Source organism: Medicago sativa, chromosome 8 (genome assembly GCF_051527215.1).
Source record: "Medicago sativa cultivar Bolivia chromosome 8, Bolivia_mono, whole genome shotgun sequence".
NCBI classification, from domain to species: domain Eukaryota; kingdom Viridiplantae; phylum Streptophyta; class Magnoliopsida; order Fabales; family Fabaceae; genus Medicago; species Medicago sativa.
The window spans coordinates 6,289,228-6,307,399 of record NC_140756.1 but is presented as its reverse complement, the minus strand read 5'-3'; the positions used below and the strand labels follow the sequence as shown (position 1 = coordinate 6,307,399).

The 18,172-nt window shown below is 34.0% G+C and overlaps 2 protein-coding genes and 1 pseudogene across 3 annotated transcripts; 1 reads left to right on the top strand and 2 right to left on the bottom strand.

Annotated features, from left to right (window-relative positions):
• Positions 1 to 557: 557 nt before the first annotated feature.
• LOC146896466 (uncharacterized) lies at positions 558 to 3,102 on the top strand. Its single transcript, XM_085733301.1, has 4 exons — positions 558 to 845; positions 1,095 to 1,823; positions 2,138 to 2,531; positions 2,657 to 3,102. The coding sequence occupies exons 1-4, from the start codon at positions 558 to 560 to the stop codon at positions 3,100 to 3,102; spliced, it is 1,857 nt and encodes a 618-aa protein (XP_085589427.1).
• A 4,713-nt stretch (positions 3,103 to 7,815) lies between these two features.
• LOC146896465 (uncharacterized) lies at positions 7,816 to 9,027 on the bottom strand. Its single transcript, XM_085733275.1, has 3 exons — positions 9,013 to 9,027; positions 8,823 to 8,882; positions 7,816 to 8,595 (listed from the first exon to the last, which is right to left on the bottom strand). Exons 1-3 carry the CDS (start codon positions 9,025 to 9,027, stop codon positions 8,206 to 8,208), a joined length of 465 nt encoding a protein of 154 aa, XP_085589401.1. The 3' UTR covers positions 7,816 to 8,205.
• Positions 9,028 to 9,221: 194 nt separating this feature from the next.
• Positions 9,222 to 10,326, bottom strand: LOC146896464 (uncharacterized; annotated as a pseudogene). Its single transcript, XR_015021466.1, has 4 exons — positions 10,004 to 10,326; positions 9,787 to 9,904; positions 9,414 to 9,692; positions 9,222 to 9,327 (listed from the first exon to the last, which is right to left on the bottom strand). The product of XR_015021466.1 is annotated as an uncharacterized LOC146896464 (transcript).
• Positions 10,327 to 18,172: the final 7,846 nt, after the last annotated feature.

Here is an 18,172-nt window from a genome sequence, read left to right as displayed (position 1 = left end):
GGATTTTTCAGCTTTTAATAATTTCATTGATTTTACCATGTTGGTTGATTTGCCATTGTGTGGGAGAAATTTCACGTGGTATAGGGGGATAGTTTATCTATGAGCTGTCTGGATCGCTTTCTTTTGTCAGAAGAGTGGATCACTTCGTGGCCTAATTGTTTTCAGGTGGCCCTCTCACGATCTGTTTCTGACCATTGCCCTATCTTATTGACCGTCGATGAAGCAAATTGGGGACCAAGACCGAATCGTATGTTGAAATGTTGGTCTGATTTACCTGGTTATAAGGAGTTTGTCATGGAGAAATGGGTTACTTTCAGTGTAGATGGTTGGGGCGGCTATGTTCTCAAGGAAAAATTAAAATTAATTAAAGGCTCCTTGAAAATGTGGCATCAGACACATACACAAAATCTTCAAGCAAAAATTCAATCTGTAAAAGATCGTTTATCTTGTTTGGATGTTAAAGTGGAGGAGCAAGATTTATTAGACGAAGAGTTGGGGGAGGTTCACTTGTTGTCTTCTGAAGTTCTTTCTCTATCAAAATTACATGCAAGCATACAATGGCAAGGCTTAACTGGCTCCGTGAAGGTGATGCAAATTCCAAATTCTTTCATGGTATTTTGGCAGCTAGGCGCAGGGCGAATGCCATTTTATTTATTGATGTGGACGGGGTTCGAGTTGAAGGGGTTGCTAACGTCCGTGGTGCAGTTTTTAATCATTTTCGACATCATTATAAGTCGTTAAATAATTCGCGACCAAGTGTGGAGGATATGATGTTTAAAACGTTGTCTATTGAGGAGGGAGGGTCCTTGATGGGGCTCTTTTCAGAGGATGAGATCAAGCAGGCGGTTTGGAATTGTGATAGTTATAAAAGTCCGGGCCCGGATGGTATTCCTCTTGGTTTTATAAAGGATTTTTAGGGGTTGCTCAAAGATGACTTAATCCTATTTTTCAATGAATTTCACAAACATGGTAAACTGACGAAAGGAATTAATAGTACATTCTTAGCATTTATTCCAAAGGTGGAGAGTCCTCAATGTTTGTCGGATTTTCGACCAATTTCTTTGGTGAATTGTTTATATAAGATTTTGTCGAAGGTTCTTGCTAATCGGTTACGTAACGTTATTGGTAGTGTGATCTCCACATCGCAGTCAGCTTTTGTGCCTGGCTGTCAAATTCTCGATGGGTTATTGATAGCAAATGAGCTGGTGGACGATGCCTGCAAAAGAAAGAAGGATCTTTTATTATTTAAGGTTGACTTCGAAAAAGCTTTTGATTTGGTGGACTGGAAGTATTTAGATATTGTATTGCGTAGAATGAATTTTCCTAGTTTGTGGCGAAAGTGGATGATGGAATGTATATCGACACCATCTGTGTCTGTTTTGGTGAATGGTAGCCCTACTGATGAATTTTGTATGGAAAGGGGTCTTCGACAGGGCGACCCTATGTCTCCGTTCCTTTTTCTCATTGCCGCAGAGGGGTTACATGTTATGATGAACACGATGGTGGAGCAAGATATGTTCATTCCGTATAGGGTAGGGGCGCATGGCAATGTTGACATTTCTCATCTTCAGTTTGCGGACGACACCCTTTTGGTGGGTGTTAAAAGTTGGGGTAATATTCGTATTCTAAAATCAGTTTTGATGTTGTTTGAATCTGTTTCTGGTTTAAAATTCAACTTCCATAAGAGCATGTTATATGGGGTTAACGTCGCCGATTCTTGGTTACATGAGGCAGCCTCTGTTTTACATTGTAAACATGGCAGACTCCCGTTTTTATATTTGGGACTCCCTATTGGTGGTGATCCGAGAAAGTTGGTTTTTTTGGTATCCTCTTGTTGATCGTATTAAAAGAAGGTTGTCTGATTGGAAAAGTCGTAATCTGTCTATGGGAGGTCGATTGATCTTACTTAAGTCTGTCCTGTCCTCCATTCCGAACTATTTTCTTTCTTCTTCAAAGCCCCCTCAGGTATAATCTCTATCCTTGAATCTTTATTTAATGCATTTTTGGGGGGGGGGGGGGGGGGGTTGTGAGGATTTTAGGAAAATTACTTGGATAAAATGGGAAACTGTTTGTTTGTGTAAGGAGGATGGAGGTTTGGGGGTGCGGAGGTTGATGGAGTTTAACCTTGCTCTGTTAGGTAAGTGGTGGTGGAGGATCTTACAGGAGCGGGGTACCCTTTGGTATCGGGTTCTTTGCGCCCGGTATGGAGAGGAGGGGGCGACTTTGTTACTCTCGTAGAGTGGGTGGCTCGGTGTGGTGGCAGACAATTTTAGATGTTAGGGATGGAGTGGGACAGGTTGATTCTGGGTGGATGTTGGATAATATAAACCGTCAGGTAGGGGATGATGTGTCCACTTTGTTCTGGGTCGACCCTTGGTTGGAGGGGAAACCGTTGTATAGTCTTTATCCGCGTCTCTATGAGTTAGCGGAGAACAAATTAGAATTGGTGGCTGACATGTTTGCGAGAGGATGGGGGGTTAATGGGGAGACGTGGAAATGGCGTATGAGACTTTTTCATGGGAGGAGGAGCTGTTGGGGGAGTGCATTGTTCGCCTAACCAATTTTTCTTTTCAGGTTGACCGTGTCGATAGATGGATTTGGATGTTACATGATTCTAACTGTTATACTGTTAGTTCTGCTTATTATTTTTTAACAGACATAGAGCTTGATAGTCATCAGCAGCCTAATAATAATTATGGATTTTTGTGGCTGAAAGCGGTGCCTCTAAAAGTGTTGAGTTTTGCTTGGCGTCTGTTCTTAAATCAGATTCCTACTAGAGATAAACTCTTCCAACGGAAGGTCCTGCTTGTTTCTGAACAGGGTTGTATTGCTAATTGTGGTTTTAATGAGGACAGAGAACATTTATTTCTTACGTGCGGATTCTTTGGTGGAGTGTGGAGTATGGTTACGAATTGGCTTGGTTTTTCATCAGTTTTCCATTGTCAATTCTTTGTTCATTTGCATCAATTTAGTGGTTTGAGGGGCTTCACAAAGAAGTCATGTGAGTCCATGCAGATTATTTGGTTGTCAGTAGCTTGGACAATTTGGAAAGAACGAAATAATAGAATCTTCAAAGGAGGACAACTTGCAAGCGCTTGGTGAAAGGGTGAAGCTTCAGTCATTTTGGTGGTTGAAATCGAAATACGTTAATTTTGATTTTGACTATCAAGAGTGGCAGCGGAGTCCTTTAACCTGCTTAAACTTTTATAGCTTGTTGTTTTTTGTTTTCTTTGTGATTTTTGCACCTTCGTGGCATGTACAGGATTGTTGAACTCTTTTGTGCCTAGGCGTTTTGGCACACCTTGTACTTTAGCGTCTAGAGTTGTTTAATATATTCCATTTTGGCTTTTTTAAAAAAAAACATGATAGTGCACACAAGCATATGAACAAATACTTTTATTGCCATGAACTTAAATATTTAGACGATCGGAATGAATTTTGCAAAGAAAGGCTATGAGTTTTAATGTGTTGATGTCTAGAACGTTCCTCCACAACATAGTTGTTTTTTCCACCGTTAACAATTAATGTTTACCTGCTACTCTTCGATTAGCTTCCCATTTTGATCTTAATGTTAGAATGCAAATCAATACCAAAAAGGGGAAAATAGAAGATATTAATCCGTGTAAGGTTCTATTGGGATGGAATTTTAGAGCAATGCTATATCTCTAGAAAAATAACATCAAGAATTCTTCAAGAATAAAGAATAGCCAATCACAATGCACTATTTGCCACAATTCAAGGAGGTGTGGCTGAAAAATAGGAAGTGGACAAATAAATCATCCAATTAAAATTTGCCAACTATTTCTTGAAAAATTCTTGAAGCTATTTTTCTTGAGAAGTAGCATTTTCCTTTAAAATATTGTTGCTTTGAACGGCCGCCGAATGGGGGGAGGTTATAAAACTGGACATTGATCAGCAACAACGATAAAAGAAAAAACCTAGAACATCTAAGTGCAAGTGCAGGGAGAGTCCACACAAGTTATCATGTAGATAAATGTTAGCCGTTTGATTAAAATTTTAGATGGCTATGATTTGGTGTCAACAAATCCGTTGACACCAGGTGTCATATGTTGGTTAATAGAGTCTGAGAAGACTAATATATCATCTAAATATACTATTATAAAATCAGAATATTTATTAAATATATCATTCATAGTAACTGGTATCAGAGCCTGATACTGTTTGAAATTAATTCAAAGTTATTTTAAAACTTTTCTAGTTTTACAACTTTATTTCTAATTATCTTTTGATCTTATAACCCTGACCTTTACCTTTTGTAACTATTAGTGTGTGGTCCCGGTAGTAAGTCCTTGGGTTAGGCCGTGAAACCGTTGGTTTAGCACACCTTAGAAGCAAATAGGCACAAACTATAAGGGGGAAGAGAGAGAGATAATAAGTTTTAAAGAGAGAATTCTAGTTTGTTTTAAAATTTTGAATTATGTCTCAAATAATAAGGGCTTTAAGTCAGTTAGGATCTAGTAGTCGTAGAAGTACAAGTAATAGAACATTATGTCCTTCAACATCTAGCAACCCTAATCTAGCAACCCTAAGATAGAGAGGGATCTGTCATAATTAGAATGAATAGAAGTCAGTCTCATAGGTATTATGGGTCCAGCAGTATTAGTTCATCATCTAGCACGCACCCTTCGGCGTCTAGACGATCAGTAGATTCAACTATAAGGGTAGGATTGACTGGAGTCAATTTTGAACCAGCAGTTCCAGTTCCTTTATATAGACAAGAGAGGCCTAGATCGCCATCTAGATCACCTTCTCCTACTAGGTCTCAAGTTTGTAATACATTAACAAAAGAAGAACCTTTTGAAATAGATAAGGATTGGATTAAAATTAACTTTATGGGAGATCATAATAGATTAAAAAGAGAATGGTATTTTTCCACCTTTAGTAAAGAATTAACCAACCATTATTTAAAAGAATTTTATGATTTCTTAAACTATCACGAAATTAATATTAACTTTTTCACATGGTTCGAATTATACTGTTTAGAGTATGAAATACCTAATCCCTATACTGATAAAATGTTTCTAGATACTAATACTAGAATGACCACTCAGTGGAAAACTACTAGTAAAAACAATATTATTTCTATACATCCACCTTTAGAACCTATTATGTTAAAAGTTGAAAATATGGAAATAGAAGCCGCACCTTTTAAAACAATTAAAAATCCTGAGCAGCCACCAGCGCTTACAACTAGAAAAGATTTTTACCATATACACACACAATTAAATTATACAAATCAAACATTAAACACCATGGCTCAACAATTAGAAAGAATTGAAGGAGCTCTCCCTACTCCTAAAGAGGAAATTACAACTAAACTTGATCCAAATAGACCTATATACAAATATGAGGTCCCTTCTAAAAATACAGTCACTAAAATGAAATTAGGACAAGAAAAATCAGAAGAAAAGATAGATGAATTAATTACGAAATTAAATAAGATGAATCTGGCATCTTCATCCGTAATTAATACGCTTTCCCAAGGAGAAAGTAGTATTAATAAATTAGGACCAGGACCTAGGCCCAGAACTAGAAATTTTTACCCTCGCCCTTCATTTGCAGACGTGCAATATGAAGAAAGATTTAATTTTGTTGAAAATTCTTATTCCGGTCAAGCTATATCTGAGTGGAATATTGATGGTGCATTTGAACAACATGTTTTAGATGTTATTCAACAAATGACGATGGCGGCAACCGCTTTAAAAATTAAAAATAATTCTGATACGCAAACAAAAAATATGATAGTTATGGGGTTTACTGGTCAATTAAAAGGTTGGTGGGATAACATAGTTTCTCAAGAAGATAAGACTATAGTTGATACTGCCGTTAAAACCGAGAATGGAATTAATGAAGAAAACTGCGTAACCACTCTTCTTTATTTAATTACAAAATTTTTTGTGGGAGAACTTCTTAAACTTCAGCAAAGAGCTTCGGATCAATTAATGAATCTTTACTGTTCGACTATGTCTGATTATCGGTGGTATAAAGATATGTTTCTCTCAAAATTATGTCTTAGATCCGATGGAGGCATGTCATATTGGAAAGAAAGGTTTATAGGAGGATTACCTAGATTATTTGCTGATAAAGTAAAAGAAAATCTTAAGAGAGCGCATAATGGGACTATCCCATATGATACTTTAACCTTAGGAGAAATTTCTAATTATATTATTGAAACCGGTATGCAGGTTTGCACCGATTTTAAAATACAAAGAAAAATTAAGAATGAATTAGGTAGTAATAGACGCGAAATGGGATCATTTTGCGAACAATATGGGGCACCTCCTTTAAGAGCCCCTAGTAGTAAGAAAACTAAAGAAAACTCTAATTCTAAGAGAAGGAGTTCTCATAAACATAAACCATATAAAATTAGTAAAAATAAAGATAAAGATAATCAAGATTATTATAAGAAAAGTTCGGGAAAGAATTATAAAAAACCTCATAAACCATCTAAGAATACGAAAGACTTCAATGTTACAAATGTGGAAAGTTTGGACATTACTCTAATAAATGCAGAGTTAAAGAAATTAAGCAAATTAGTAGTCTAGATATTTCAGAAGATTTAAAAGAAAGTATTGTTAACTCTTTACAAAAATTAATGCTAGAATCAGATAAAGAAGAATCTATAGAAGAACGATCTTCAGGAGAAGATTCTAATAACTCTATATCAGATTTTAAAGATCTTAATCAATTAGAAACTTGGGAAGATAACATCCAAGATCGTCTCGAAGAAGAATGTTCTGGATTAGATTTTTGTAATTGTAACAATTGTATTAAAACTATTAATGTAATTACCAACAGTCAAGCTGATAAGCTAATTACTATTTTAGATAAAATGGAAGACTCTGAAAATAAAACCGCTTTTATGAAACAAATAAAAGATATTATAGAAGATAATAATATTCATAAAAATGATGTTCATAAAATAGAATTTAAAGAAATTATGAAAATGTTTGAATCTCCTAAGGAGGTTACAGTTAAAGATCTAAATGAAGAAATAAAAATTTTAAAAAATGAAATTAAACAGCTAAAAGAAGCAGATAGCTATTTTAAGCAAAGAAGTGATAATTTAGAACTAAAAATTTTAGAATTACAAGGAAATTTCTTAGTATCTCAACAGGAACATGGAGAATCCTCTAAGATACATAAAGACCATAATGAAGAAGGTTATATAGCTAATATTGCTAGGGTTATATCTCATAAATGGCACACTAAAATTGAATTAATAGTCCATGACCATACCTATGTACACTACAAGAAAATGGTGTTTTAGATTCAGCTGAAAAATGGATGCTAAAAGGCAAATTGTGGATGCTAACAGCCATTTAGAGTCAGTATAGAGTCCAAAAAATTGACGACAGTAAAAGCCTGGATGCTAAACACTAGCATCCAGCTGACGCTAAAATAACATCTACAAAAGTGGACGCTAAAATTGAAGCTAAACACGTGTTAAAATTGTATGTAATGTAGACGCTACTTAGCATCTATAAAAATGGACGCTAAAAGTTGGGCTAAATTTAGCATCAGAGTAACTGTGAATGCTAAGATGAAAATTTAGAAAACTAAATTCTGTCAAGTTTAGCTTTCGAAATTGTGGATGCTAAATAATAAGCTATCAATTTTATTGAAAAATACCGTACGCAATTGCATTCAATTCACTGACATTAATTAACTTGAATGCATATATTTTTTGTTGGTCAACGACCCCTTATCATACTTACAAAATAATATTTAAGACCCAAAAATATAATATTATAGAGATATTAACAGGAATTGAAATTGAGGCATCTAATCTAATGATAAACAAACCACAAATATAATGAAGTCTTACCCATAAATTTAGTAGAAACTAAACATAATCTTAAAGCCAAAACATAATGAGTCACAAGTTCAAAGAGAACTAGGTGAGGTCATCCAAAAAAGCTTGGCGAAGTCTGAAATGTAAAATTAGTAGAAACTATACATAATCCTAAAGCCAAAACATAAGGTGACATTAGTTCAAGAGACTAGGTGAGGTCATCCAAAAAACACATGACAATTTTGTTATATCCAACAAAAACTACAACATTGACAATGATTAGGTGAGGTCATCCTCTGATTGATCATCGAGAGCAACATCATAATGTGGATGTTGAGGAGTATTACGAGGTTGAATCATACTACAAGAACCATCACCTGATTGATTCTCTAAAGCTGCCATCCGTTGCCTAAATTCTGCCATTTCAGTATAGAATTTGTTCCCAACTCTTTGGTACGTTGATCAGCCTCAACAGCTCTTTGGTTTGCTTCCTCGGCTCTTTGGTTAGCTGCAGCAGCATCTGCACGCGCCGCAGCTGCCTCCTGACGAAACATCTCAATCGCCTCATTTTCAGGAGGAAGAGACTCTTGAGTTAGATTAAGTACACCTGGTCTAATATTGCCAGACAAAGCCCCGGTACCGTAACACCGACCTCGAGAAATACCCCCAGCAACATCTGCCCATAATTGAATTCTTGTCTCTCCATCCACCTCTTGTATATCACCAGTAGAGTCCTCACCAATTGTTGTTAGCTGAGTCAGACGCTCTTGATATTTTTCCTGGTAAAAAAACACAACTTATTAATATATTGTCAAATCAGCGAACACGTTTGTAGTGCATGTTTCATGTCTATTCCTAAAGGTAACATGCATGTAGTCTCTACTACAACAATGCATAATTTCTGCCACAATCCAAAATGTATGTAATCAATTTCAATTCACACCAGAGAATAATTCAGCAACAGAGAATAATTCCTATAGTTCATAAAACAACCAGATTATATTACAGCCCAATGAATTGATTTTGCTGATATATCACAATCATCTTTTACGTTGTAACATACATACTGCATACATATAAGAGAAACAAAACATAATAAAACAAAGCCTGCCTGTATACATGCGGACATGCAATGTAATATTTAACATCACTAGCTAGTCTCAACGATTGTGTGATAGTGATTCTGTTTCTGTTACCTTAAAAACAAACATTAATTGTAGTTTTGCTATGTAGGGACTAGCACTCAGCTGATCCTAGGTTTCTAGTTCTTATACATTAGTTCAAACTTATGCTTCAAATTCTGATTTAAGGTTCCTAATCTTGTCTTAGAAAAAAATTACAATTCACATTTTCACCAATGCAACTAGTAACTCAATGCCAACTTCAAAATTTTACAATGAATAACTTACATAAGTTTTTCCAGCACGACTTTCAACCTAATCACCAGACTTCCTCTTACGCGTGAACAAGAAAAGCTCATCGGGATAGATAGGCCGTTCTAGTTTTTTGCACTGCCAATGAAGTCACGAAACAAATTTAAGGGAAATTACAAAAAAAATCTAGCAATGAATATTTAAAGAATTTAATGAATGCATACCATGTCTAGCGCCACGTCATGGTGAGCCTTACGACCTGTGGTGTGGAGAGCTCCTCCCTTGGTTGAACCCCGATTGGTCTTATTTTGTGAAGAAAGCTTCTTGAAATTGTCTCTTTTCCAATAGTCAAGAAGTGCATCATATGCATCCTCTCCCATCCAACTAGGTCTTTTCCCCTTATTTCTTACTTTTGTAAGCATGTTAGTAAGCCTCTTGGGGCACTTTTTATTAAATATGCCCCTGATTTCCTTAGCATGATGTGGTTCCCATGAAACATATTTCTGTTAGACAATATAAATATAGTAAATTTTACATCTTAGTCCAAAATTGACAGACGATAGGCATTTATTCTCAACCATTATGCTATATTCTTACCGAAAATGTTTTAAACCAGTCATCTTGAGGAACCTTTTTCCAACACGAATAAGCAGTGCGAAATTGACGCCTAATAGCCATCCTCATGGCATTAGCAGCTTCATTGCTAGGAGACAATCTACAAAAAAAACAAAAACAAAATAACTATAAAAGAAATAGATTTTAATTTATAAAAGTAAGTGCATGATAAATTGTAAAAGAAACAAAAATGAAATACCCATGACCAAGAGGGCGTATGACAGTCTTTATAATATCATCATCCTGATCGTCCTCTTGCTCATTCTCTAGGTTGTCTCCCTGCAAGCCCTGGACATGAACCTCCTCTAGGGAAGGTGGTATTATCGATTGGGCCGGCAATGGTGCAGTCACCTGGGAAGGTAGGACTGCTGGTGGGGTGAGTAGGACTGCTGGTGGGGCAGGTTGGACCACAGCTGGTGGGGTGGGTTGGACCGCAGCTGGTGGGACAGGTTGGACCACAGCTGGTGGGGTGAGTTGGGCTGCTGGTGAGGTAGGCTCGACTGATGGTGCTAAACCTAGTTTCTTTCATCGTATCTCGTTGGCTACAGCAAGCTTCTTGGTGGCTCTAGCAAGATCTCCTGGTTTTAATACCTTCAAATGAATTTTGGTGGAAGACTTTTTCCGCTTATTTCCATGACATTGTCCAGCCATTTGGTCAAGCAATCTGTTTTCCAAAACAGAAAAATATAATTAGAACAACTGAAAGCATACAGTTAGAACTAATAGAAAATAAGAGAAATGTGTGAACGCTTAAGAGAAAATACATACAGTTAGAACTAGAAGAATAATAAAAACAACTGAAAGCATGTAGTGATAGCAGAAATAAGAGAAATAAAAATAAATACATAGTGTACTACAAATTAAGATAAATACAGTTTAAACATTACTACTCGAAAATACAATTTTGATCCTTCCCTTAAACTAACAACTACTTCAATACAATAATAATCTAATCTATATATCATCGTAGTCATCGTCATCCCCATCCTCGTTCTCATTTTCCTCATCCTCATTGTCCTCCCCATCACTGTCCTCTTCATCATCATCTTCTGATTGACCATCTTGGTCCATCGGATCATTGTTATGATCAATAATCATCTCAACCTCTTCAATTAGTGCTGCATCATGTAGTATTTCCAACTCAGTGACGGACAGTGGGTGACATATGATCGTATTGATAAGGAATTTCATCCTCTACTATTTCCACAGAGACGCTGTGAGACAAATAAATTTGAAAAAGAAAGGAAGGAGATTGATGAAACACATTAAAGATAAATGTAGGGACGTACAAGTTGCTTTGAATGCACTTCCAACCTCCCCACCTTACTCATTCACTCATAGATCTTCCTTTCTAATCTTACTACTACTTATTTATATACTACTACTTTATCGTTCCTTACACACCAAAAACTATTCTACTAAATATTTATTACTTATTCAAATAGTACTTACTATATGGGAAATCAAAAATAAAAAATCTTCACACACCAGAAAGTAGTTGAGAGAGAAAAGAAGGATACCAGTTTGAGAAAACGCGAGAGCCAGCAGTGAAGAACTTCAAGGAACAATTTTGCCTCCGAACAGTGAATCGATGAAAGGCAATAACGGAGACAACAGCGAAGCAACTCAGAACCTTCACCGGAGACAACGTCGAAGCAATTCGAGAACGTTGATGTCAAATCCTGTTACCAAAGATTAACCCCTTAACATTTCAGTAGCAAATTCTGTACTTTTGTAATAACAATACCAAAGCACACATTTAATAACTAAATTGTCAAAATTAACCCCTTTATCTTGCACTCTTACTAATAGAGTAATAAGGTAATTTCAATTAATTAAGCGCAAAGTTAGAATCCACGTATCATGACACACTTTTAAACCACGTCATATATTGGGTGCAAAGTAAAGAGAACTAATATTCAAACCACACCAACTTCATTTCATACAAAAGAAAATAAACAGCCGTAAAAAAGCTCCACATTAAAAGTCATTGTGATGGCAAAAAGAATATCATAAAGTTATGAGCCAATTTACATACAAGGTAGTGCCTAGTGAACTCATCAAGATTAATAGGCTCGGAGGCCTTATTCCAACACAATGCCACCACATATTGAAATGATGAAAGCATGATGGAAAGTAAAGCAAACAATTAATTAATAGAAAATAAACATGCTGTTAGTATGTGTCACAAAGGATCTTATTTTCTATATAAGCCAGTTCCTCACCGCCAAGCCAGAAGTGGGTCAAACATACAAATTGCTTATAAATTCAAAATTTGTACCAATGTAATTTTTTAGAGAAACCCACAAGATCTAGAATGTTAAGAGAACTTGATTACTGACATACCCTGTAAGCCTAAAGTAACATAAAAAAAATCAAAATTTAATAAAAAAAGAAGAACGATTAAAAGGGTATTCTTAAAACATGATTGATAATGATTAAACATAAGAAGAAAGAATAACCTGAAACAGTTGCTTGAAATTGGATTGGGAACGTAGCCATCACTAGGTAACCATCGAATTAGAAGAGGATATGGATTTTGGTTGGATTGGGAAAGTGACTTTGGTTTTTTGGTTGAAAGGAGAAAGTGTCGCTCACATGGATTTGGTAAAGTTACTCATATGCTGAAGATATGGATTATTGTAATAAGAAGAAAAAAGAATATAAAATAGTGGTGGAAAAAAAGATTTTGGGAACCGTGAAAAAAAATGTGGGAAAGAAGAAAAATGGGGGGAAATGAAATTTTGTCAAAATAAATAAAGAAAAAAGAAATTGAAAAAAATGCCTAAATTTTTTAGCATCAATATTTGTGGATGCTATTTGTAAAATTAAAAATTACTAAAATTTAGCATCAAAATTCATGGACGCTAATTTAATAATAAAATTTTAAAAATATTAGCGTCTACAATATATATTATAGAGTCCACAACACTGAAGCTAAATTTCATAATAAAAAATCATTGTAAAAAATGCATTTGCATCAGTATTTTTGGACGCTAAACACACAATATTAGCATTAGAAATTGCCTGAAGCTAATATTTCTGAAGCTAAATGGCTATTTTCTTGTAGTGGTATTAGATGCTTTAATAGATTCGGGAGTAGATCTGAATTGTATTCAAGAAGGATTAATTCCTACTCAATATTATGAAAAGACTAAAGAAGTCCTAGCAGGAGCTAATGGGACAAGATTACAGGTAGCATATAAATTATCTAGTGCAAAAATTTGTAAAGATCAAATATGTTATAAAACTTCTTTTTTATTAGTAAAAGACATGAAAGAAAACGTAATTTTAGGAACGCCCTTTCTAGCGCTATTATATCCCTTTATGGTTAATGATAAAGAAATAATTACAGAAGCCTTAGGAAGAACGGTGAGGTTTGAATTTTCACATCAACCTAAAATAAGAGACATTAATTCAGTCAAACAAAATAATGTATCTGCATTAAATCAAATAGATTTAAAAAGAAAACAAATTAATTTTATTAATAAAGAAATACATTATAAAAGAATAGATGAACAATTACAATCAAAAAAGATTCAAGAGGTAATTAAAAATATGAAAGAAAAATTTGTTAAAAATCTCTGTTCTGAACAGCCTAACGCTTTTTGGAAAAGAAAAATACATACTGTATCGTTACCTTATGAGCCAGATTTCAAAGAAATTAATATACCAACTAAAGCTAGGCCTATTCATATGAATGAAAAACAAATGAATTACTGTAAAACAGAAATACAAGATTATTTAGATAAAGGCTTGATTAGACCTAGTAAATCTCCTTGGAGCTGCTCAGCCTTTTATGTTGTAAACGCTGCTGAGTTAGAAAGAGGAAGTCCCAGGTTAGTTATAAATTATAAACCTTTAAACAAGGCTTTACAATGGATTAGATATCCAATTCCTAATAAGAGAGACTTAATTAATAGATTACAAAATAAAAGTGTTTTTTCAAAATTCGACCTTAAATCTGGATATTATCAAATTCAATTAAAAGAAGAAGATAAGTATAAAACAGGTTTTGTAGTACCTTTTGGGCATTTTGAATGGAATGTCATGCCCTTAGGATTAAAAAATGCCCCCTCAGAATTTCAAAATACTATGAATGATATATTTAATAAATATTCTGATTTTATAATAGTATATTTAGATGATATATTAGTCTTCTCAGACTCTATTAACCAACATATAGAACATATGAATAAGTTCTTTGAAATTATAAAATCTAATGGATTAGCCTTATCAGAGAAAAAATTAAAAATCTTTCAATCAAAAATTAGATTTTTGGGTTTTGACATAAGTCAAGGAATGTATACTCCTATTAGTAGATCATTGGAGTTTGTTAGTAAATTCCCTAATGAAATTAAAGATAAAACTCAATTACAAAGGTTTTTAGGATGTCTTAATTATATGTCTGAATTCATATCAAATTTAAGAGTCATTTGCGCTCCATTATTTAGGCGTCTTAAAAAGAATCCTCCACCTTGGGATGAGACCATGACTAACAATATTATTAACCTTAAGAAAATAGTTAAAAAATTACCTTGTCTAGGAATTCCTTGTCCTAGTGCTAGTCTTATAGTAGAAACCGATGCCTCAGATCTAGGATTTGGAGGGATATTAAAACAAGTTTTACCAGGGTCGAAAAAAGAACAAGTTGTCAGATTTTACTCGGGAACTTGGACTGGACCTCAAATAAATTATAGCACTATTAAAAAAGAAATTTTAGCTATTGTTTTATGTATTATGAAATTAAAAAGTGTTTTACAAAAGGATGTTAAAAATTTAGTTTCAAAACATATTTTTGCCAGATGGCAATCATTACTTGCATGTTTTGATTTTGAAATTATGCACATTGAAGGTATTAAAAATGCTTTGCCGGATTTTTTAACAAGAGAATTCTTGCAGGGAGTTAACCTCCAGTAAAGATTCTTATGGCCCTCCATTACCCAAAAATGATAAACAGATTGTAGTAGGATCATCTCCTACTTACATATCAAAAATTAACTCTCCTAGTTCCTCCTCCGGAGCTGGAGCCCAAACTGTGCTGGTTTCTCCATCACAGTTTAATCAGAGAATTACGGCTTCTCAGAAGTCATCAGTTTCACCATTAGCTTATTATTCTCCTCCTCCTCTGGAGAGGACGAACTTTATTACTAAAGAAATTGCTTTGCCAATTATTCCATTAGAATCTTATTACTGCCCAGAAGGGTCTTCACTTTTGCAAATTACCTCAAAGATTTTTCCCCCAGGATTTTGGTTTTTACCTAAAGATGTATCAAAAACCAGAGAATATTATGAATTTATCTTAGTTGATTCAGATTCCATTACCCTGACTCATAAAAGAGAAAATTCATCTATTAAATTTTCCAAATTCAAAATTAATAAAGTATTATCTCCATCAGATTGGGGAATGGCTCCTTATACCCGAAAATCCTTTTCTAGGGTTTTTTCTCCTCAGCATTATAACTACTTTGATTATATGGATGCATGGAGCTCCTTTTTACATCTTTTACCATATGAACATACCTGGTTTATTTGGTTCAATAAGAAGATTTCATTATCTTTTCCAAATTGGTTTGTCCAATGGTTCGAGGTATATGATCTTAACCAACACATATTACCAGATTATGCTTTACAAGCCTATGAGAGATTTTCTCAATCAACTACTTGCCCTAAGCATAAAAGTCTCTTGGCTTTTTGTGCTGTTTTCGGGATAACTTGGATTACTGCCTGGTCATTTGCTACTCAGTAGATCTGGGCTGATTGTACTGGTCAAGAATTAGTCAAGAAAATCAAAATTAAGTGGTGGGTTAAGTTCAATCCAGCTCTTCTTAATTCTAAGGTATTAGACGAGTGGTTCAAAAATAACCCCTCAAAATGCAAAGGAGTCCCTGTCTCAGAAGAAACTCCCTTCTTAGCCAACAAAGCAAAATTAATGGCTTCTTTATCATCCACCTCAGATCCTAAAGAATTCATGGAAAAATTACAAGAGGCAATGTCTACAGTCTCAGGAAGTGATGGCGAATCTGCCACCGAAGAACAGTTTCAAGAAAATGAAGACGATTGCTATGGAATTATTGAATTATGAAAGCAGCTTTACTTTCACTTTTTTAAAGCCATTTTGGCGCCTAGTAATAATTACCGGTCATGTCGACCATTATGTTTTACTATTTGGCCATTCAACTTTGTCGGCCATATTATTACTTTTACTATTCGGTCAGTGTCGGCCAGATATATTATTTCGAATCCGGTGTATAATTTTGAAGTCCGGACTTCACACTAGCCTATAAATAGGTAAGTCTTTCAGATGTTAAGGCATTCGAAGTTTGCAAGCATAATCCTCTGCAAAGCATTCTTAGATCCCTGAGCTCTGAAACTCTTGTAAGTTTAAGTCTTAAGTTTTAAACTCTTTACTCTTGTAAGTTTTTAAGCTTTTATCATAAATAAAATCATGTTTATAAGCTTCAGTATTCATATCATTAATTTTCACAATTATTTTAGTTTCGAACTTGAAACCAACTCTTTGATTACCAGCATAACTCGCATGCATCTTACTGTATTAGTTTTCCCAGAAGAACAAAGAGCTGTTTTAAGTATATATATATATATATATATATATATATATATATATATATATATATATATATATATATATATATATATATATATATATAAGGCATATCACATGAGAATGATAATTATATGTGAGAATGATGAGATTAAATAAGAACCATTAGATTAAAAGGAATGACTGAAATTAAATTATAAGTTAAGTGACTCATGTGTCAATCATATGCCATTAGGGAAAAGAATGAGAATGACACAATGGTCACTTAACTTGTGATTTAATCTCAGTCATTCTTTCTAATCTGATTGTTTCCAGTTATTCTCATCATTCTTACATATAATTATCATTTTTATGTTATATGCCCTCGTATGTATAAATAGTTATTCACCTTCTATATTTTGCAGTTCTCAAACATTTTTTCGTCCATATTTATCCATTCAAAGGCGAGAAAAAATAGTATTTTTTTTTTCCCGTTAGGATTGATAAATTTGGAAGGATGTGATTCTGATAAGATGGATGAAAGAAAAATAACTCTCAAACAAGTTTCAGTCAAACTTTAAATAGAGCTCTTGAAGCGATTATGATTCTTTTTTTTTTTTTTGAGAGGAAGCGATTATGATTCTATATCTTTATGATTCTTTTTCTCTCTATCTCTCATCTATTATTTTGTCTCTCATATTTTCCTTTATATTTTTCCACACTTTTTCCATTTTTTCTTGTATTAGCCTAAAGTCACTCCAAAGGTAGTCACCTCAAAGTTAAATAATTTTAAACCCTTTTGTCTATATATGAATTTGGTGTTAGAGACAGTCATTAGATCGGTGTAGCTCTTTGCCATTCTGAACCTCAACGTAAATGAAATAGTTTTTACACCCCAGAGAATATACAAACACCACCAAAAATAGGTTTCCGAATGTACCTTAATTTTGTATTTTTGTATAAGATCATCACCACTCACTGTTCACAATTCCATTGTTCTTTTTTTGCACATAGCGTTTCTTCTCCATGTATATAGTTGTTTTCTAATTTAAAACACACACACACAGTATATATATATATACTCCATTCAAAAATATTATATATCTCTATCAACTATATAATAAATAAAATAGGAAAAATCGAGAAAATTTGTAATTTCTCAACCAAAGATAAAGTAATCTGGAAAGAATGTCAATGGTGAAGAATGATATATTATGATATTTAGTTAACGTATAGATCTATATGTTTAACACGTTAAAAATTAATTATATAAATGATAGAGTGTCGGTGGGGAAGATATCATATGATATTTTCTTATAAAATTAAGACAAGAAGACAACCAACAGCCAACAGTATTTCGGGAGAAAAAAGTAATGTAGTAGTATAATGACCTCTCTTAAAACATTTATATTCCATATTAATAAACTTAAATTTATTCAATGTTAAGCTAGAACGGATCAGTTTCACATCACATGAACCAAAGAGGAGAAGTTGCACAAGCTGCAGAAGGGAGAAGTAATGTTGTGTGAGAGGGGAAGATTGTATTGCATATGTGTTATTGGCATGGGATTGTCTTTTTAAATACCATTTAAATTATGTGTCTAATTTTAACTTTTTCATTTTGTAAAAATAGAAATAATATTAACAAAATATATATTTAATTAGAAGTAAATAAAAATAATGCATCTAGCAATTTGTATATAAGCTTATATTTAATAATAAAATAGTGAAACGATTCAATTCAAAGAATGAAACGATTCGCACAAATTTTTGATTGTGCGAAACGATTCACAGCTAGGAGTAAAACGATTCCCATGACCAAAA